This window comes from Ambystoma mexicanum, chromosome 6p, assembly GCF_040938575.1.
Source record: "Ambystoma mexicanum isolate Mex_15411 chromosome 6p, UKY_AmexF1_1, whole genome shotgun sequence".
Lineage (NCBI taxonomy): Eukaryota > Metazoa > Chordata > Amphibia > Caudata > Ambystomatidae > Ambystoma > Ambystoma mexicanum.
Genome location: NC_090935.1, coordinates 1,441,765,505 through 1,441,788,392, shown reverse-complemented (window position 1 = coordinate 1,441,788,392; position 22,888 = coordinate 1,441,765,505). Strand labels below are relative to the sequence as shown.

The following is a 22,888-nucleotide window of genomic DNA, read 5'->3' as shown; positions in this document are numbered from 1 at the left end:
GACTTCTGGCACATGTGGTGGGAGTGTGAAAAGATGCAGGAGTTCTGGACTAATGTTATGGCCTGGACTAATGTTATGGCATGGGTTAGGGAATTGGATGGTATTCAGATGGGACAGGGAGTTTTTGTCTCAGCAAATGTTGTCATGGTAGAAATCATCAAATTGTTTACCGTGAATTTTGACGCAAATACCTGTGGGGTGAGTTTAGGGGAATACTTAATGTAGGTAGGTTAAGGGGGTGCTGTGGGGGGTCTTCCCGCATATATTTGTGGCAAAATCATCCAGTCCAAAAAAAAACAAAAATGATTTCTACTGTAATTAAATAAATTACCCAAAATCACATAGAGCCATTCAGAGGACTTTCTCCCCCTTGCTAAAATTGCTGAGGTGGAAGATGATGATGAGGAGGAGCTACACCAAAATCACATGTCTCGTGCCCTGTTGATCGCTGCCAGGGGCTGCGTTGCACGGAAGTGGAAAGGGGCCCCACCTCCCACTAAGAGGGAGAGGCATACACGCTATGGAATATCTCACGTACTTGCTTGACGGATCCAGATGCAATATAGAGGAATGGTGGTTCCTCTTTTCAGAAAATATGGGAAGACGTCTGATTAGATGTCACTGTATATTCCCGAGGATTGCGTTCGTGCAGTATGCCAATATGGATATGAGACACTGTACCTAGAAGGGGGGGGGGGTGGGTGGGGAGCGTCAAGGTGGGGGGGTGGAGCGATCGTGAGAAGACACGAGGGAAACATTGATGTTAATGTTGTCACTGTTTGACGGTAGGATTTGAGATTTGTCTCTCTTGTAGCACTTTCAAAAATCAATAAAGTTTTAATTTTGAAAAAAGGAATCTTTTAAAAGGCTCAGGAGCTTCTGACCGCAGATCCTTGAAGCAGCGGGCTTGAATAGTGTCCTCTGTGTAAGGTGTGGGTTAAAGTGAGCTCAAGAGAGAGGCAACATAAGTCATAGATACTAAAGTGAAATCATCTCAGCTTGGGATATCTCGAGTATTCTCTTTTTGAATTATATCCGCTCTGCTTGAGTCAGTGCAATCATTTAAATAATAAAATAATTAAACCTTGCACTCTTCCAGTAATGAAGAAACTGTAGGAGGCTCGCCGGATGGATGAGGTGCCAGAAACCTACTTTAGATTGGATAGGCGCTGTATAGATTTTAAAGGCAAAGTGGGCTGTTTTGGAATTCGTGATGAAGACGTTTGGCAGTCATTATTTAGCTGGCCCCGTTGAGCATGTTTGGTCTGTTTGTACAGATGCTGCTGAAAAACAAATATCGACGCGAGGCAGAGACTGCACTTATGCTCTGAAAAAGTGGAAACATGCCACCAGAGTGGAGGGTAATGTTTCCTGGTGCATGCCCCTGCATGGCAAAGATGGCACGGAGGAGTGAAAAGAATGCAGTGGAGGCATGAGAAACCAGGATCACTGGAATGTTACGGAGGAGCGAAAAGAATGCAGTGGAGGCATGAGAAACCAGGATCACTGGAATGATACGGAGTGAAAAGAATGCAGTGGAGGCATGAGAAACCAGGATCACTGGAATGATACGGAGGAGTGAAAAGAATGCAGTGGGGGCATGAGAAACCAGGATCACTGGAATGATACGGAGGAGTGAAAAGAGTGCAGTGGAGGCATGAGAAACCAGGATCACTGGAATGTTACGGAGGAGTGAAAAGAATGCAGCGGAGGCATGAGAAACCAGGATCACTGGAATGTTACGGAGGAGCGAAAAGAATACAGTGGAGGCATGAGAAACCAGGATCACTGGAATGATACGGAGTGAAAAGAATGCAGTGGAGGCATGAGAAACCAGGATCACTGGAATGATACGGAGGAGTGAAAAGAATGCAGCGGAGGCATGAGAAACCAGGATCACTGGAATGAAACGGAGCAGTGAAAAGAATGCAGCGGAGGCATGAGAAACCAGGATCACTGGAATGATACGGAGGAGCACAAAGAATACAGTGGAGGCATGAGAAACCAGGATCACTGGAATGAAACGGAGGAGAGGCATGAGAAACCAGGATCACTGGTGTCTTCTTTTAAATATGGGGAGAAATGGGCTACCTAAAGGGATTTCTACCTCCTCTAAGTTGGCTCACTCAGGAGAGCTCAGAAACTGACAGTGTTGTTGTGAAGGGCAAGCACATAGGTTCCTTTTTAGTTATGTACATGGCAGGCTTCCAGGGGCTTTTTTCTCGTGGTGTGTGGGTTTTGTTGACCCCCAAGAAGCATCCTGAAGTGAAATAGCTGAGGGCTAGTGCTCTTCCAGGAGGGCTCTGCTGCATTGTGCTTGAGGTGGGTTGGTGTGCCGTTACTGTTCATTGAACTTAGAAGTCATCAGTGATTTTGAAAGTTATTCCTAGAACACCTGGCCGCTTTTTCAATGTTCGTGTATTGCTAATCTCCCTCCCCCTGCTGCCCAGGATTTTCATGATGGCTCTTTTGGATTTTGGTATAATGCACCTCATTTGGAGGGGTTTTGAGGGTTTGCATCCACTGATACACACCCCAATGCACTTTGTCCCATTCTGCAACCTATATTATGACCTCAGGAGCCCTACCTGGTTTTGCTCTCACTCCCTTGTGGTTCTGATCATGCAGGTCAGACTTTTTGCATCTCCAGCTCTTACCAGAGGTGATGCAATCTCTGAGGATGCCTGATTCCCTTCCACCTTCACAGGTACCTCGATTAACTTGTTCCCATTCCCACATCCTGATATGGAACTGAATTTTGTCACTTTTAAATAATGTTCATTATTTATGAGCTATGCTGCGACAAATGGTTTTATGATTTTCATAATGCATCTATTTATGTTTCTATGGAGCTGTTTTTTGACATTCCAAATGAAAGCTACATTTGATTTGAGTAAATGAATGTCCATTTACTTCTCTTTTAATAAAAATACCTGATTGTGGTTTTTTGTTCGCCAGCATGGTAGGAGTATTCTCTTGAGGTTGTAGGGATTTCTTGGAATGCTTCCTCTATCAAATATGATGTCCCTGTTCTGAAGGGTAGAACTGTCATGGATGATTAGAGCAAGGTTGCTCACATGCAGGGGTGCCTGGGAAAGAGCTGGGAATAGTAGAAGTGCGTGCTATTAAACCCAGTACCATAACATAACATCATCTTTAACAAAAGAGATGCTGCTACTGCCTGAAGTCGCAGGCCTCCTACTGCACCTAGCTGGTGATGTGAAGGGACCGATCTCTAGTATTGTCAAAGCCTGGCAGCGTCGTTATGTAGCGCTTTAGGGCCTAGCACGGTGCAAAGGGACTTTGCGCTGCCAACAAACACATAGAACCGGGCCTAATTCACAGAGCGGTGCAAAGTGTAATTTTGGGGCGCAGAGTCACTTTGCGCTGCAAAGATAGTCTATGCACTGCGCTAAACGGGCCTCATTATCAAAAAAAACACTAAGTAGGCCCTTAGGAACTAATTCATGGAATTTTTAGAACAGTGCTAAGTGACTTTGCACTGCCAACAAACACCATGATTCACTGAGCGGTGCAAAATGTATTTTTGCAGTGCAAAGTCACTTTGCACTGCAAAATGACTAATTGCACCATAAATTAGGCCCATTTAGCACAATGCAAATAGTACTTTTGCACCGCTCTGTGAATCAGGGTGTTTGTTGACAGTGCGAAGTCACTTTGCACCGTAGTATAAATTCCATGAATCAGGCCCTCCATTTCTTTTTGTGAGGTTTGCTTTTTTCTTTGCCTGTGTACCCCACCATGGGCCTGATTAACAAAGCACTCTTCAATGGGATTTTCCCATTGAAAAACGTTTTTGTAAATCAGGACCTGAATGTTTCTTTGTTCAGATTGAATGGTTCATTTTTGCAATCAACCTCTTTCTTGTCTGCCAGATTTCTGCAGAATGGGGAGTTCTTATTTGTAAGACAGTAAGTTCCAGGGCCTTTCATTTGCCTCAACTAACTCGCTGGCGCTGTGTACAGTCCTACTGCTCAGAGATCTGAAATATGTTTTTATTTTTGGTGTGGGATCCCGCAAACATTTTACAACATGTTAAATAATTTTGAGCTTGCGAAAATGTGACTCAAATTGGCACATTTAAAGGATCTTTGGCCTAGTTAAGTGAAGAAAACGTAATTTGAAGGCCTGGAGACAATTTAGTGCCCAGTTTCTTAAATACCATCTGTCCGTGCTACTCTGGAACCTTTGAGAATGCTCCATTTAGTTCTGTTTTTTAGGGTGAAACTAGGAATTGTTGTACGCATACCTTTTCTGTAGTGTTCGTGCAAGTCAGAGGAAAGAGGGGCCACTATGGGAGTGAGCATAGAAAGCATCTTTAGGGCAAAGTCTTTAGAATTGAGATACTTATGATCATAGATGTATTTACAACAAGGCCCACAGATTGCCAGAGGAGCAGCATTTTATTGTAGTTTATTTTCAATTTACTGGTTGTCTTTTTTTAAATATAAAGTCAATTTGTTATCTCTTAATTTGGCTGATCCATAACACTGCAAGTAATTGTGAGCTGTTAGCAGTCATTCCACTGTAACTGCCAATGTTTTTGATGTCTTAATGTGTATATATGCTTGATATTTGGAAAAGCTTTATTGTTAGGGTGACTTTGGTTTATAAAAAAAGAAAAAAAAAAGTGAAACACGTACCAAACCCAGCGTGCTTTAGTGATATTTAGTGATTCAGTCTTACAACTCTCATAGACACATATAACAGATATAAAGCTCTTTCGTCATTCTTATATTCCAAAATGCTCTTTAATATGCAAAGCAGCCAAAACCTCATTGGTCTTATTGGTGCAAAAAGGAGGGTTTTTGACTTCAGAAAAGTAAAGTTTAACAATGATGCATTATTTTACAATATTAACTGCATGCCTATGCTTAACTCAAGCACAAAGTTCCCACAGGTGGCACTAAAATGGTGTTCTGAATCAAGCACCCATTTCCCTCCACATTTCTGAGGGTTGTGGTCCCCCAAAAGGTGCAAGCATGAAACAGATCATAGAGAAGTTAAAATGGCAAAGAGTAAATCTGAATGCGCAAGTGCATAAAGAAGCCCCTGAAAGGATACCCAGAGCCATAGAAGGGAGAGAACAAACACTGTGTGCCAAAGGTACACACGGTTTCACAGCTGTAAAGGTGTCCCATAAAGATATCTATTCAGCCATCTTTACAGAAGCTGCTCAGTGCTAAGCAGGCAAATGGCATCCCTGCTGGGTTTATCATCAATCTTTGATGGCATTTTGCTGCACGCTCAGTACTACCAGGAGACCTAACTGCAAAATATGTTATACAATGCATAGCTGTAATGAATATAAGTAATCTTTACATTAATTATATTTTAAATACAAGATAGGACTTTTACTGTGAAACAGTGCTTCAAACGACAGCCAGACATCTATATCTATACCCACACATCTCAAAATGTTCCTATGCATTGTACAGTTAACAAACATTTTGAATGACCTTAAATGCAAGCTGGCAAGACCCATACCCTAAACCACACACACTAAGGTAATATTGTGCTGGAACGCCTGATCCATTGCTCAATTTTACTGGGGTGTTGGGTATTTTGAACAATTGCGCAAACAGCAATGACGTAAACAGTATGCACCACATCATTTGTTGTAAAAGTTGTATGTTAATGTTAATGTTAATATTAAAGGATATTTGTACCGTACACTATCATCACCGGAGTGGTCCCCTGGCACTCTGGCGGCTCTGAAAAAAGGGGAAGGGGGGTGAGTTAGTGGGAATAAGCTGGAAAAGTGCAAGATTGCAGTGATGTGCTGTTGGCAGCCTCAGTCCAGTGGGTCCGTTGGCTGGGCTTGGGGTGTTTTGCGGTCGGTAGTCGTCGTGTACTGTTGTGCAAGTCTATGTGTGGTATGTTTTGTTGTTGCAGTGTAGTGAAGTTTGTGCAGATTGCTGTGTTGTAGGCTTGTGGTTGTGTTTGGTTAGATTTTGAGAGGTGTATGTAGAGGGTGAAATTGTGAGTGGATTGGTTTTTTGGCATTGCTGTCCTTGCAATTATGTCTAGGTGTCGCACTTGGTAACATTTACAGTTTCATTTAAGTATGGCACATGCTAACATTTTTAATCCTATCTAGATGCGACGCAGGCTAAAGTTAAGATTTCCATCTAAATGTGGCACATGCTAACATTCATAGTCCTATCTCCATGCAACGCAGGCTAAAGTTAAGAATTCCATCTAAGTGTGGCACATGCTAACATTCACATTCTGTCTAGATGGGATGCAGGCTAGAGTTAAGAATTCCATCTAAGTGTGGCACATGCTAACATTCACGTTTCTATCTTAATGCGACGCAGGCTAAAGTTAAGAATTCTATCTAAGTGTGGCACATGCTAACATTCATAATCCTATCTCGATGCGACGCAGGCTAAAGTTAAGAATTCTCTCGAAGTGTGGCACATGCTAACATTCACGTTTCTATCTAGGAGGGATGCAGGCTAGAGTTAAGAATTCCATCTAAGTGTGGCACATGCTAACGTTCACGTTTCTATCTAGGTGGGATGCAGGCTGAAGTTAAGAATTCCATCTAAGTGTGGCACATGCTAACATTCATAGTCCTATCTCAATGCGACGCAGGCTAAAGTTAGGAAGTCCATCTAAGTGTGGCACACGCTAACATTCACAATCCTATCTTGATGCGACACAGGCTAAAGTTAAGAATTCTATCATATGGCACACGCTAACATTCACAATCCTATCTCGATGCGACACAGGCTAAAGTTAAGAATTCCATCATGTGGCACATGCTAACATTCATAGTCCTATCTCGATGCGACGCAGGCTAAAGTTAAGAATTCCATCTAAGTGTGGCGCATGCTAACATTCATAATCCTATCTAGATACGACGCAGGCTAAAGGTAAGAATTCCATCTGAGTGTGGCACATGCTAACATTCCCGTTTCTATCTAGATGGGATGCAGGCTAAAGTTAAGAATTCGATCTGAGTGTGGCACATGCTAACATTCATAGTCCTATCTGGATTCGACGCATGTTAATCTTCGCAAGTACTCTCTAGTCAACCTTTGCAAGTATGTTAGTATGTAATGTAAGGTAACATGTACACTCCAGTCATGAATAGATTTGGGCAGGTGGTCAAAAATCTCGCTAAGTGTGCATGGCGTAAGGCTATGGCTGTCTATGTTATGGAAAGGTAAGGTAGAGTGGCAGGGGCTTTCTGGAGTAGAGTAATTGCTCTAGACCCCACCCATGCCACACTTACAGTTTTTGTTGGTGTCTGTTGTATGCATTGTGCAGCTACGAGGAATGCTGCTGCTTCCCACACATGAATGTTCAGGGTCGCCCTTATCCGTTACCACACCAGGAGAATGCACAGCCAAAGATTCTAAGAACCTTTTCCAAATGTCTTTACTGTATTGAGGTGTTTATGCCAAGGCAGAGTTTACAAATTAAATTTGAGATTGTGATTTTCCCATATTTTAATGGCATTCTAGGCCAAGGAATCTGAGGTATATCAGCTGCAGCAGGTAATTTGCCTTATTTCCCTTTTGCCCCCAATTAACAGCAGAGTAGTAACCATGAGAAGGGGGTTGAGTTCTTTTTATTCAACATTTGAATACGATGTGCCTGTATCACTTGCATATACTTCATATGTAAACTTTATTGCTTCTTCTACAGCTTGGTCCATGTGTGGGAACAACATCAGATTTCGAAAGCCGTTTTTTTTGTGTGGAAGACTTCTCGGTTACCATTGTGTGCTATTGTGACGACAGACATTCTCAGGTTTTCAGTAATGATGAGATGTGGGCCTCAAAGGAGAAGCAAGTTGCTGGAGATGGCTAATTTCATGTGTATGGCCGCCGAACATTTCAACTCTTCCAGTTTCATTCCTTGGTGGTGTGATGACTATGTTCTGTACTCTATCCATTTATTATTGGTGAGTGCGATGGCTACTTGAACCATAGGGTAATTTCGGAAGGTCGTGGATATTGCTTCCTCTGATATTGTTGGTGGCAGCGCATTTGACACCATGTAGTTGAGATAGTAGCCCCTTCGTTTGTAGAATTGTTTGTGTGGTGTGGTGCGGGGTGGCAGGGGAAATAGCAAAATTGAGATCATTGCCTGGCCTATGGATTATTTGGTTGTCATAGTACTGTAGTCTCATGACCCACCTCTCATTGTGGGGGGCAACTTTGTTCTAGGATTTCCAAAAAGGGATATGAGTTCTTTGTTGTCAGTCACCAGCGTGAAGCGTGTGCCAATGAGGAAATGATGGAAATGTTTTGCACGACAACACACTGCTGCTAGACCAATCTAGTTGTGAGTAGGCCAGTTCCGTGTTGGACAACTCTCTGTAGGCCACCACTATTTTGGATTGGATCATTGAATCTGTGTACTGTACCAGGATGGCTGCCAGACCTAAAGGGCTAGTGTCCAGCGTAATCACTGCATGCCAAGAGGTATCGAAGTAAGCAAGTTGGTGGGGATCGGCCAGTGATTGCTTAATGGTGTTAAATGCCATTCAACATTGGGCAGTCCACTGAAAGGGAACATCGAATTTCAAAAGATGGTTCAGGTTTGAATTGTTGTGGCATAGTGAAGGATGTAACCTGCACAGTATCCTGCCCTGCCAAGAAATTAGCGATTGTCAGCAGCTTGCTGTGAAGAGTGGCAGATGTTGGATGGTTTCTAGCTTTGCAGGGTTGAGGACCATTTCCTTTCTGGAAAGTTATGCCTGTAAAACCATATGTGATTTTTGTTAATTTTTAATTTCTCTACAATGGTTGTGGAACCAGCAGAGTTGAGTGTGCGGCAGACCACAGCTAATCATGCTTTTCATGTGTGTGACTGAAGACTAACTATCATCATTATAGTTGAATACTTGTGAGAATGAGAGGTGGACGTGCCCTATGGCTTCTTCGAATATCTGCATGGCTAAAGATGTACCAAAGTTCAAATCTCTTTAGCAGAACAGCCCACGTGTGGTAGAACATTTTGTGATGCGACAAGGGGTTGGATGCGGTATACACTGGTGGTATCCCTGGTTAAGATCCAGTTTCAGGACTCTGATGGCTTTGTTTAGGCATATGATCATGCTCTCTATGTTGGGCCCATGGTGTCCTTCTAGTTTGATTATTGTGTTGGAGATGCACATTTCAATGCACAGCCTAATCTTTGTGGGTGGACAACACTGTAGAGACTCATCAATGATTTCCGCGTGAATGAGGCCGACCAGTTCTTCCGATGCCATCTCTTGGAGGTGGAATCAAAGTCTCAGCGGGTATTGTGGGACAGGTCTGACATGTTAGTTGATGTGGAGGTGTATAGGTTGTTCCTGCAACCTACGATTTCAATGAGACCCAGTTGTCAGGCAGTGCCGTGATGTCAGAGTAGGTAGGGAAATTGGCCTATGCACCATAATGGGTCGGTAGCACCCCATTGATTGATACAGGCTCGGGAAGGAAGTAATGTTGGTCCCTGTTGAATGAGACAGAAATGTTCTTTGCTCATGATTTTGATGGTGGTCACTGTATCAATGTGGAAATGGTTGTCCAGGATACAGAACTGTAGGATCACCTTCGGGTGGCCTCTGTGCCAGCCATATCTGTCACGAGGTATACATATTTGTCAGGTCAATAATGTCAAATGGTGTGTGACACCTGTTCTGGTGGGTCAGAAGGGGTTTCTAGGGTCCAGAAACGTACTATCTATTTTGGCGGATTAGATCCTGATGCCTCTGTGGTGGGAACAGTTTGCCTTCACTGAACACTGCCTGGAAAAGATTTGGGTGTCTGCATTTGCTAAATCATTGATCCATAACAGGGCATGGACCCTTTGGGGGAAGTGGAGCACACGTGTGTAGCATAGCCGTGACGAGGCCTTGTCAGGTTTTCGGGATGCCAGCCTGTCTTGAGATTGTGCTATGCAAGGCTTTCTAGATATAGCTGCCACTAGGTCATACTTCTTAGGTTCTTCAATGGCGGCTGCTTGTGAGGGAACACTACGTATATCCTGGCACGTCCCTAATCTCCCTTAGGGTTAAGGGCTTCTGCAGGAGATGCTCACGAAAGGTTGAGGCTATGCACCCTTCGATTATTTGCAGGTGGGTGGATTCTGCATGTAAGCATGTATTAAACTGGCAGTAAGCTACTTTTTTGCGCAGGGTGAATTTGTCAATGGTTCCTTGGGCCATTTGACAACATTGGTTAAATACATATCATTCGTAATCTCTGTTAGTTTGGGCTACACATTTATATCTAGAACATCTACAAGGGCGGTTTAGGGCTGTTTGTCAGCATCAACGAAAGTCTTTATGATCATGTTCAGATCTCAACCGAGAAGAGTATTAAAGATGTCAGCCATGTCTGTAGTGTGGCCCTCACCTATTGTTTTGATATAGCCCACAAAGTCCTCCACCTGGTCAAACCACAAGGGCCCAGCGTCCTCTTGCGGGCAAGTTTAGAGTGGTGAGGTTTATGGAGGAAGGAGGCCGTTTGGGAGTGTGGTGTGCAGGCCTACCAAGGGCAGGTGCCTCATCAGCACACATGTCAGCACAGGCAATGGGCATAGCTTGGGTGTGCAGAAGGGTAGTGTTCAGGCAATGAGGGCAAACCTCACCCTGATAGTAGATAAACTGGAGTGGCACATGTATATGGTGGCTTAGGGTGTGGCACGCCGAGGTGACAGGAAGCAGGTGAAGTCAGTGACATGGAGCGCAGACTGAGCGAGAAGTCATGAGAGGCAGCCGTAACCTGTACCCTGGAGCACGTACAGCACTGGATGTGGCAAATGATAGAGGTGAGGAGGAGCAGCCAGGTACTGGCTTTGTTGCGGTGCCGCGAGGGCTGCGCAGGGAGTCTAGGTGCTGGAAGGCTTAGGCTGAGCAAATCAAAGACGTTGCTGCCAATTAGATACAGCACGCCAGGATGGAGGAGTGAGGAGGCCGGAGTGCGTGGGTGGCCCTTGCGAGTGGTGCAGCTGGGTCAATAAGTAACACACCAAATAAAGTGTTATTTAAACATTCTTTCCTTTGCCATCAGTGTAACCTTCCTTGTCCTCTTCTCCCTGCAAAAGTACCCTACCCGGTCTCCACTCCTATTATCATCCCGCCTCCCCTGCCAAACCAGAACCTTGCAATCTAGCTTCTCAATGGCAGTGACTGAGCATGGAGACAGTCCCTTTTATGGGTTGGTCTTTAACCCTTGACATGCATTTGGTAAAGGGTAGGTCTCCCTTGGACTATCCTTCCTGGGCTTAAGAAGGCAATGAGAGAAATTGAGAGGATAACTGTGGGCAAGTGCTGTGCAGTGGACTTCTGCAAAAGGAGAAGCTGTTTGTAAAAATGAGTGCGCTCACTGAGCCCCAATGCAGAGTAGCTTTGAGCGGGAGGTATGCAGGGAGCTAGGAGGGCAGCGTGAAAGCCCAGACAGGTATGCCCATCTTCCCAAAACGACTTCAAGATGTGATGGCCTCCTTCAACCGTGAACCTACTAACACTCCAGTTTAAAGATTGCAAGTACAGTGAAGGATTCTACCGTTTGATTCCGTCGATCAACTGGAGAAAAGCATTCTGTCTCAGGCTTGGTTGGCGTTCAGCTGTGCATGGCATTTTTTAACACAACAGATCACAGCTGACACCGGCCTGGATGGGGCTGATGCTGACAGCAGCCTTGACTATACACCTGCACCCGTCACTCCTTGTTTTTGTTGTGGCTCAGTGAAAGCATGAACACATGGACGTGCGATGTTTCAACACCTCCATTCAGCGTTGGTTTATGGTTAACGTGATCTGTATTAGGCGTTACATCAGCCATGTTGACGTACGAGCTACGCACAGGGTCTTTGCTTCACAGGGCTTGGCCTACGCCGGCAGTGGGCGGGAAGCGCAGGTTTCCCTTCAGGGATATCAATCATTCCAAGCGCTCGATGCTGTGATCGCCGGTCAGGTCAGGTATTCTGGGAATCTGTGTTAAATCGCTCCTACACGTCAATCAAAATCTACCCCAAACTCCTTCTTTTTTTTATTTATCACACACCGTGGAGCTCAAGATAGGATTATTTTGTACTGTATGCATGATTTTAATCTGTAATATTTGTGAAAGATGGGGTCTAATAGTGGTTAATTTGTAGCAAAAAAATAGGTTCCAGGCCCCAAATATTTTCTAGCACACCTGCACCATGTTGGGGTGTCAACTCGCCACCCACTGTTGCTACATCCATGCGCTGCTCCCCACCCACAGTATCAACATATTTAGGGTTACAGCTGCAGCTCCCACTTGCTCCTTGGAAGTGATGCAGGGACTTTCACAGATGTGGGATTTGCATATGGTCTTTCTCCTTTTGAAATGACTTGGCAGGCAAAGAACGACTGTCTGGGGGGTTTCCCAGAGCAATGCCAGAGATTAACAATAATTCTAAACCTTCCAGCCATCACCTCTTTCGTTTTTGCTTTGTCACCCCGAGTGGGACGGGTATACCCAGACGTGGGTCCCGTGCCTGCTGGGCTTAGAGACCCAAGCTACTCCTCACTGATGAGACCCAAGAAGGCTGAAACATGTTTGGGGATGCTTTTGGTCCCGTGCAGAAGGGATGTGACCTAGCAGCTCGGGCTGGACTGCCCCTTTTGGGGTGGGACCAAGCCAAGTCTTTCCCCTTCTGTAATGGCTTGGCAGGCAAAGAACAATGGTCTGCAGGGTTGCCGGGAGCAATGCCAGAGGTTACGATTCATTCTAAACCTTCCAGCCATCACCTCTTTCGTTTTTGTTTTGTCACCCCGAGTGGGACGGGTATACCCAGACGTAGGTCCCGTGCCTGCTGGGCCTAGAGACCCAAGCTACTCCTCACTGATGAGGACCAAGAAGGCTGAAACATGCCTGGGGATGCTTGTGGTCTCGTGCAGAAGGGATGTGACCAAGCAGTTCGGGCTGGAGTGCCCCTTTTGGGGTGATGACCAAGCCAGATTTGCATATGCTCTTTCCCCTTTCGTAATGGCTTGGCAGGCAAACGACGATGGTCTGGAGAGTTGCCCAGAACAATGGCAGAGGTTAAGATGAATTCAAAACCTTCCAGCCATCACCCCTTATGTTTTGCTTTAACACCAATCAAGTTAACATAGAATAAGATAACATACACATTTTTTCTTGAACTGATACACCTTCTTTAAACGTATCATTCTCCTTATCATTTACCCCCAATTCTACAAGTGGTAAGGGGAACATTTTGTCTGATTCTCCACAGAAACTGAAGCGAAAGTGCTTTCTTTCAACAGCAAAGAGCTGGGCAAATGCAGGCAAAATCGTAACTGAACTGAGGAATTTGCCTGTCAAACACCACAGCAAGATATTCTTCTGTAGGTTGCCGCTCAGCACGGACACTTCTACTCAGCAGTGGCCTTTTCTCTGGCCTAGCTCCTGTGGTGGTGACTGGTAACTGTGCTATCCACTGTGTCCCGGGTGGCCCTGGGCCTTATTAAAGGCACTGGTGGCTTTAGGGCACTAATCACAGTAATATGCCGGACTGTGTTTAGGACTTTTTATGAGCCAGGAGCCAAGTACGAGCCTGCATATCAAAGCACCCCATGCTGACTGCGTACCAGAAGGGAAAGTGGCAGGGCCCAGCTGAACAAGTCTCTGTATATGCCCGATGAGAGCCCCTAATTGCGGAGGCTAAGTATTGCATGAGCCAAGTATGCCAGGCACCAGCCATATGCCACTGGAAGTATGTATGTGTCTTCCTTCCTGCTGAACTAATGAGCTGCTGGAGTACCGCTGCAGCCTTGCTGCTGTCTGCACTCACTTCCAATTCACCCACCCCGCTCTGGCAGTGCCAGCATTTATTACAGTAGTTTATTGGCACAAATGCCATCTAAGCTGACTGAAGCAGTGTGTGGACATGGCCTGCAAGTGTGTCCTCCACTGTCACCTTGCAGCTAATTTGTATTCATAAAAATTGATAATTGGCACAGCAGTGCTGGCCTGGTTTATCAGCTTCATGAATATCACTGAGCTGGCATGGGATGCATGGGCACATGCCCCATGGTCACTCTTGTCGCTTGCTGTTTAGCTACGATTGACTTATAATAATAATGTCTGTATTGTATTTGTCATTTATATAGCCCCGCTTTCCCCATTTGTGTGGCCTCAATGCGCTTTGTGGTTGGAACGCCCTCAGTGACTGCAATCAATGTGCAGGAGGTTCTAAGAGTTCTAAGAGTTTACATTTAAAGATGTGTGCATTTTTACTGGGTTAGGACTTAGGTGGGCTGGCTAGGCTCCAGTAAGCAGCCCGCAGGTCAGGCACATGGGTGTGTGCTGTTGGTGGTTTAGGATAGAGTGCTAGTGCTAGAGATTCGATGTGTGCCCAGCTAGACCACATCCTTTTTGTCGGGTTGTTGCTGGCATACTAATGGCAAGGTGTTGACGTACGTCAGGGGTTTCAGTGTGGATGGCTGTGTGTGCTGCTAGACCAGAATAGTATAGCCATAGCTGCATTCTATGGTACATAGATGGCTGGCCGTGCCTGTGGCCTGTGTCCACAGACGTGGTATAAGGTATACGTATCGGACGTATGGAGCCCAACTGCAGTGTTCTTATTCTAGGTCCAATGTGATTGGTTGGTCTCGCTATTCGTGGTCTCCCTGGAACGAATATCTGAGCAGTGGGAGAGGGGCCCAGAGGGGTGGGGGACATGTGTGGGGTGAGGGGAGGACAATATAGTTTGTCACGGTGTGCTTCTTTGAACGCTGCCAGCATCTGTGGGGTATCAGTGGATAGGAGTGTTGTGTTTGGATCAGCGTTTCTGTGTGCCTATCGAGACTGTAAAGCATGAGGGGTTCAAGATGAGGGAGGGAAACGCCAGTTTTTTAAGGCCTTTCTGAATGCCAGGTGATTGTCAATATTGCGAATGTGCAAGTGTAGCGAGTTCCAGATGATCGGCCATTGGATGGAGAAAGTGGATCTGCCCAGTCTGGAGGAGTTGTAATATGGGACAACTAGGAGAGATGCTGTGCGAGATCTGAGAGTCCTTGAGGGGTGGTAGTAAGTGACTTTGTCTTGAAGGAATTCCGAGCCGGTGTTGTTGATGGCCCGGTGGGTGATGCACATGTCTTTAAATGTAGTGCGTTAACCAATAGGGAGGAACTAATGGAGGACTCTTAATATAGGACTGATGTGTTCTCCGTGAGGTGGGGTAATGAGCAGAAAGGATGCAGGCTTTTGGATTCTTTGCAGTTTCCTTACCTGAAGCACTAGTGCGCCTAGGTAAAAGCAGTTTGAAAAGTCTAAGCGGGAGATAATGATGGAGATGATGGCGGAGAAAAGGTGAGGATAAGTGAGGCAAGCGAAGATACTCCGGAGGATGCGTAGATGGAAGAAACAGGTTCTTGATACAGAGTTGATGTGTTGGGAGAGGATTACATCTGTGTCCAGTGTGCATTTGAGGTTTTCCATTGAGGTGAAGGTTGCCGGTGGAGGGCCTAGGGATTTCAGCCAGGGAATGGGTTGGGGGAGGAGCACTGTTTTCTGGCAGACTAGCATTTCAGTTTTCCCAGGATTGAAGATGAGGAGGTTGGAACCTGGGGATTTGGGGATTTTAAGAATGATCTGAGTGTTGCCTGCATAGTTGTAGCAGGTAAGCTTGTGGGAGTAGATGAGTGTGGGCAGAGGGTTTAGATAGATGTTGAAGAGCAGGGGAGATGGGATGCTCCATGTGGGACCCGTTGTGTTACTGGTCATGAGGTGGAGGTGAATGGGTGGAAGAGCATGATTTGTGAGCGATTAGAGATGAAAGAGGGGACCCAAGAGAGGGCAGTGTCTTTGAATCCTAATGAGTGTAGCCTGTCTGTGACTGATAGTATCGAAGGCGGCATAGAGGTCAAAAAGTATTGGCCTCTGCATCCGCTGTTCTTTTTAGGTCGTCCCAGATGGACACTAGGGAGGATTCTGTTCCTCTGAGCAGTCAGAAGCCAGATTACACAGGGTCCAGGAGGTTGTTGGCTTCAGTGAAAAGGCCAAGCTGTTTGTATGCTGTGCAGTCCATGAGTTTGGCCAAGAAGTGGGTGTTGGAGATTTGCTTGTTTTTCTGGGGGAGGGTTGGGTCGTGTGTAGGTTTTTTAATGAGCGGTTTGATGTAGGAGGTTTTTAGAGCTTCCGGGAAGGTTCCCGATGTCAGGGAGTAGTTGATGTTTGAGCGTGTGATACTGCCTGCACAGGTTGAGGTCAGGATGCTTTTGAGGAGAGTGGGCTGGCACTGATCCTTAGGGGAGTCTGATGGCTGGCTTTGCGGTAGGAGTGAGAGGAACTCCTGGTGTGAGATTGGAGAGAAAGAGGTCAATGCTTGTATCGAAGTGGGGGTTTGATGGGGCCGGGTTGTGGGTGGGTAGGGGGCAGGGGCATGTGTTCCAATTTAAAGATGTTGCCTGAGTGTCTTTCAAAAGCGACATTGTGGAAGCGTTCTGATAAGGTGTCACATAGGGATTGGGAGATGGGTGGAGGGTTAGAGCAGGCCAGGAGTTGAATTTGGAAATTATTTTATGCAATTCCTTGCTCGGGTTGCAAGAGTTTAAGATTATCTTCCCATAGAATGCTTTCTTAGTTTTTCTGATTTCCAATCTGTATGCTCTTGTTTGACTTGCTAGGTGGTTTTGTTCTGGGCCATAGGGATGGTTCTCCAGGTCCGTTCCAGACCATGCTTGAGTGTTTTTAGTGATTTGAGGTTGGCGGTGTACAACCTGGGTGTGGGCCCTGATCTCTGAGTGGACCATTTTGTTGAGGTGAAGAGGGCAAGGGCACTCGAGAGCCAGAGGTCGAAGAGTTTGATGAGGGAGATCCTTCCTGGAGGGAGAGTGTTGGGAGAGAGGTGAGGGAGTTGGCAAGAGCTGGGGTGATAACAACTTTATTCCATAGCAGGGTGAGAGGTGTGGGGGTTGGTGGTGGTCGGGTGTGACCTTGGGCACAAGCTACAATGGTCAGTGAACCAGAGAAGAAGATTGCAGAGTCATCTGTCCATGATAGGGAGTGTGGGGGCAGTGTGGATATGTTTGTGGTGCTGAAGATCACATCGAGGGTGTGATCTCCAGTGTGGGTGGTTGTGCATATGTGTTGTGTCAGGTTGAATGCTTATAGGTTGCCTGTGAGAGAATGGGACATAGGGTTTGAAGGTGAGTCAAACCAGATGTTGAAATCCCATAGGATGTTAAGTGTTGGAAGGAGGTTGAGGTTGGTTGTCAGAGCATCACATAGTGTGTCTGCAAAGTTTTTGTTGTAGCTAGGGGGTCTGTAGATTAGTGGGAAGCTGTGCGAGGCAGAGGGTGATAATTGGGAGTTTTATCAGAAGGGATTTGTAGTCTGTGATGTTGTCTTAGGTGTCTTTAAATATTAGTGGGAATTGGTGTTTGTGTAGTATCGCAAGTCCTCCACCCCTTCGCGAACTGTTCTGAAAAGTTATGCCTGAGTGGGAAGGCCTTGTGCGCAATGGGCTCATAATCGTCAGTAAACCAGGTCTCTGTGATGAAAAGAACATCTGGATTTTCTTCTGTGATGAAGTTAAAGATGTGGAAATTGTTTTTGGAGACTGACCTGGCATTGATGAGGGTGCAATAGAGTTGGTGGGGCATGCTTGCAAGTTCTGGACGGGTTGGGTTGGGAATGGTAGGAGGAGGGGGAGCAGATGAGGTGGGGGCAGCTGGGGCTTGGGGAAGAGTGTGACCATGGGACCACGTTAAGGGTAAAGGGCTGGTCGGGTGGGTAGGGGCAGAGGTGTGGGCGGTGGAGGGTGTGGGGAGGAGGCGTGGAATGGTGGCAGTGGTCCAGGGGGGATGGGCAAAGTGGGGAATAGGGCTAGGACCGGATTGGGTGCCGGCGGGGAGGTTTGGGCCCTATAGTGAGGTGACAGGGTTTGGGATCTGGGTTGGAGAATGGGAGATGCTAGGAGGGTTCTGAGTTGGCCTCTGTCTGGGCCTTTCCTTGAATTTCAGGCAGCCCATGGGGTGGGGGTGAGAGTGGGTGCTGTGGAGGTTGGAGTTTTGGCCAGGGCTGCTCTTTCTGCGCTAAGAGAAGGGAAGCGCAAGTTGGGGGTGCTATGTTGTTCGGGGGAGATGTGAGCAGAGGCTGCAGGTGAGTGGCGGGTCGGGTGGGAAGGTTGTTTTACCTGGGTCGCTGAGCGGTCCGGTATGTTCCGGGGGTCAATATTTTCAGCTCTCCAACTTACTGCTCTTGATTGAGTGGAGTGAGATCTACGTGGATGGTGTAACAGGTGGGGGGGAGGGGTTTGAACAGGCGAGGAGGATGGATATATACCTTGGGGTTTTGGAGGGTGGGCGGGGTTCTGCAAGATGAGGTGGAGAGTTCAGATGATAGGCTGTGCATTGGTGATGGCTGGAATAGGGTGTGGTGGGTCTCGTCAGGCCTACCGGTGTGCCAGCGTGCTGCTCTTATTTGCCAGTGCTCAAAAAAGGCCCAGTGCTCAGCCCAGGCAAATTAAGCAGCAATGACTATTGTTAGCCAGTAAAGTAAAAGGGGGTTATCTTGCTGTTGGTGTAGGCCCCCTGACACGCCTCAGCATATTCTGCATTAGATTTCCACATTCAGAAATTACTCCTGTGAAATTTGGACATCTGAGGGCTTCCACATAATTATCCGTTTACCACCAATATGGTGGTAAACTCACCTCAAACACGTGGAATGTTGGAAATAGTGCATGCAGTATTTCCAAAATACTGAATCCTATTTGCATGATCAAAAGCAAACCGTTGTGCCTCTTTGTACCCCCATTTAGCCACAAAGAAGTTTGTGAAAGACATAAATATGCCCTTTATCATGCGCTAAATGCAACATAATCAGGTGTGTCGGCATCTACACATCCAGTCTAGCAATGGGCTTTCATGAGGTCTATCTTATTCTATGAGGCTCGGCGATCTAAACCATGAACCACTATCCGTTGGATAGTTAATCCTGCCCTTAAAATGAAGTACATAGTGGGGGTGGAGGATGAAGTATAATCCAAGAGAGGGTTTAGCCTCAATGCCTTGTTTATAGTCCTTCAATAAAGCAACCAATATATGCTAATGATCCTGTCAGAGATCATTGAGCCTGCAGCACAGTGGAACCTGTGCCCCAACAGATTTTTGGGACTATAATTCCTATCATCCCTACCCAGCATAATCAATGGCAAAGGATTGTGGAGATCGTAGTCCAAACATCTGGAAAGCTTTAGGTTGCAGACCCTGCTCTAGAGACCACTTACTGCACTTCAGATTACTATCAGCAAGTAGGGAGCATTAAGTTTATCCAACATACAATCCAGAAGAAATGCAGATTTTAACAAAAACATTTTTAACAATCCCTAAATACTGGTCCCCCCCACCCCAAGCCTCCTGTTTCCCTCGGTTTATAACCCCACTCCAATCCCCTCCCACCCGTTTTAATCCTTTACCCAACCCCCATACATAATTGTTACTAAAATTCAGTATTTTTCGGCATTCAGGGTTCGTTTAAAATGTATTTCGTTATTTTCAATTCGTTAATATCACTGGATACCAAGAAATGTAACACCGATAAACCCAGGGAATGGCTTCAAGCTTGCTGTAGCATGAGCGGAGGGTCTTTGAGCATCTGCCAACGCTTATCAGGGATGTGCTTCCTAGGAACCAATTTACAGAAGCTATGCACCTATGCAAACATATTTGCCCCAGAGCAAATGAGTATTGTTTCAATGCATCCGATGCAACATGTCTGTAGTGTGGGTGTAGGAGTGTAATGGCCATGAGCGGCGTAGCTGCGGAACTTCCCAACTCTGCCTTTTAGCTGCATGTGTGGCAGTAGGTTTATTGTGAGGGGTACAAGCAAATCACCTGCAAACAATCTCAGAATATGCCTTTGCTGCAGATTGATAGCTGGGGCGTATGAAGCACGAGGAAAAGGCACATGAAGCATGTGAACTAGCACAGAGAGTAAGGCGTGTGCAGAAAAGACCCAATTTTAAAATGCACTTCTTTGTTTTGGATGCCGAAAGCTTCCATGTACAACAAATCTACCCCAGTCGCTGAGCACTCAGAGCAGGTCAAGCAGGAGTACACAGTGAGCTGCTAGAATGAATGAGGGGGTGAAATTCATTGAGATGCAAATATGGGAATGTGGAGGTGCCCGATAGCTTGAGCGGAGGGCGAAACAGGAAGTGAGGAAAGATGTTCTGAAGAGAAATGAGGCTGGGTGCAAAGGAGGTGCATGTCCGGGTAACGGCTGTTGGTCAGGGGGCAGTGGGAATGCTCCCATATTCTTATTGATAATATGGTAGGGGATTTCTTCCTAGAACAAATAGTAATACAAAGCTGGAAAATAGGGTAGACTGTAAAAGCGGTATATTTAAGTTTCTTCAAAGACATATCTCATGAACAAACAACTTTGCATTTCTATTTAAGAATAAAAGGAAGGAGTATAATGCACTTTTCAACCTACCTATATTTTTCAGACTGTTCTGTTCTGTATGAAGAGTGACCTGCAATATGTAAAAGAATCAAAGGCAAAACGATTGACTACTATTACATTTATTCATGTTCTGTCTCCCATTTTGTTCTAGGTGAGGACACTTTTTGTCAGCGGGCTACCTCTAGACATCAAACCCCGGGAACTGTACCTGTTATTCCGACCATTTAAGGTACTGTATATTTAATTATGTATTTATTTAGTTGTTTATAGTCCAGTGAACTTATACAACTCGAAGATACAATTAATTACAAACAATATAAATAATTCAACATTCATCGATAAATATAACACACCATGCTAAAATTCCATCGTCAATTCATCCTAACTAACAAAACAAAAAACATATCTAAGTCCCACCTCATATACTGTACTATATGGTATGTATGGTACTGTATACCATGCACCTGTGTTTAGGACTATCTTGTGCATGGATGATTGTACTTTTTGTTTTTGTCTTTGTCTTTATTTGAAGAACAGGGGTGTCATTTTCGATCAGATATGACTTACAATGGCACGTGTATAGATGGCAGCGGCATCCTCAGACTGGCGCCTGCACATAAAGATGAGGAGAGGTGGTGGGCAAGACCACTGATAACTTTGTAGACCAGGATAAGGAACTTGAAAAAGGAGTGGTTGTGCATGGAGAACCAAAGAGCATGGTGTCGGTAGGTAGTGGTGGGGAGGATCTGGGTAGATTTGACAGAGTGTGGGGAGCGATGATGAGGACTTTGTCTAGAGGCTGGAAGGAGTAGAGAGGAATGCCAAGAAATAGGCATGAGCAGTATTTAAGCGTTCTGCACACAAGAGGGCTGATTTACAGTTTTCGTAGAGTGGTGAGTAAGAAATGGGTGCATTTTCCAAATGTTGACAAGTTTAATACTAGCAGCACAGGTGGTGGGAGTGATGAATTGTTGTCGTTGGAGTTTTCTATCAAAGAGGGCCCGAAGTTAGCGAGTGTTGGCTGAGGGAGGAGGGAGTTCAGGCAGGCAGGAGAAAGGAGAAGGGAGGGATGGCATTGGAAGTTTGCAGGATGACTTCTGTTTTTGATGAGTTCAGCATGAGGCAGTGGAGAACTCTCCAGTTACGAATTTTAGTGCAACAATTAGTAATCCATTCCAAGATGGATCGGTCCTCATATGGTTCCCCAAATAAGCCAATTGATCAAACTTACAATCTTTCAAATACATATTTTGTACATTCATTTCAGAGTTAAAATTCTAGGTTCATGACACGTGTATATAGAATTATTCATTGGTACCTATCAACTAGTGGGATATAGTCCACCAAGGGGTTCCACGTGCATTCATTCTCATTGTCTATGCTGTCCCTACTGCCCTAAATGCCGTTAAAAGCTGGAAAAAGCCTGGGCGCAGCCATTATACCATCTCATATTTTTATGGCTAATATAGACATTTGGACTCCCCTTTTAACCTCAGTATTTAACAGAACAGTAACTGTTGGGTTGGAAAAATGCAATAATATGCCCCACCCATAAAGAGATGGAGATGATAGCACCAAACAACTGAAGGGAAAATTCCACCAAATGTTTCAGAGGTGTAATTTTATATAGGTAACAAGATTGTGCAGAAGCCAACGAGGTACTGACCACATCGCAATTTAGCGTTAGGGCAGGTATGGATGGGGACAGAACAACAGCCCCCTAACCTCTATTTTCTTGCAATAAAACAATAAATGATATATCTAATATCTGATTTACATACATAAAAATTAAAAAAAATAAAAAAATTATTAAACACTTTTTTGGGAGGTTATTAATATTTCCTCCTCTATTCTCTAAAACCCAACTTGCACACGTTTCTGTCCATGAACCACAGATAAATGTAGGACATTCATCAGGGGTGAATTGTTTCTTGTGTTTAAACTGGTGAAAAATGTTCTCTATTTTCACTTCTTTTCTTCCAAACGTACTCAATAGCACGGTACCCTTACGGACTGGGGGAAATTAGTCTCTGCGGTCTGATGTAGACCACAAATGGTTGCAGAGGTGATGTCCTTCTCAATATCAACCCAAACTTCCTTCTATTCTGGAGGAGTCACAAAGATTCTCTTTTCCACACGTATAGTGTGCCGACAAATATGTGGTTGGAAAATGCTCCTAATACACCTATCCGTATGGAAATTGAAAATATTAATAACCTCCCAAAACAAGACAAACAGCTCCAGTGTGAAGAATCACACAGAGTATTGACATATACATTAGAAAAGTCAACCCACATATTTGTATACCTTGTGTTTTTTTTACATATGTTTTATATGTTGTTTTTTTAAATCTAGTTTTATGTGATCATTTTATTAGTGTGGAAAAATGTCTAAGTGTTTAATAAAAATTGCAATTTTTTGTATGTATATCAGATATTAGAATATATCATTTATTGTTTGTTAGG

At 45.1% G+C, this 22,888-nt stretch overlaps 1 protein-coding gene across 4 annotated transcripts in view; it reads left to right on the top strand.

Moving 5' to 3' along the window:
• The window catches only part of RBPMS (RNA binding protein, mRNA processing factor), an 817,626-nt gene that overhangs the window by 289,499 nt on the left and 505,239 nt on the right, over positions 1–22,888 (top strand). For all 4 annotated transcript variants that reach the window (XR_011280399.1, XR_011280398.1, XM_069626173.1 and 1 more), the window contains exon 2: positions 20,575–20,652. Coding sequence is in view for 2 of the 4 variants with exons in the window: in XM_069626173.1 (XP_069482274.1) it covers positions 20,575–20,652 (78 nt within the window). In the remaining 2 variants the exon portion in view is untranslated. The remainder of the gene's footprint in view (positions 1–20,574; positions 20,653–22,888) is intronic.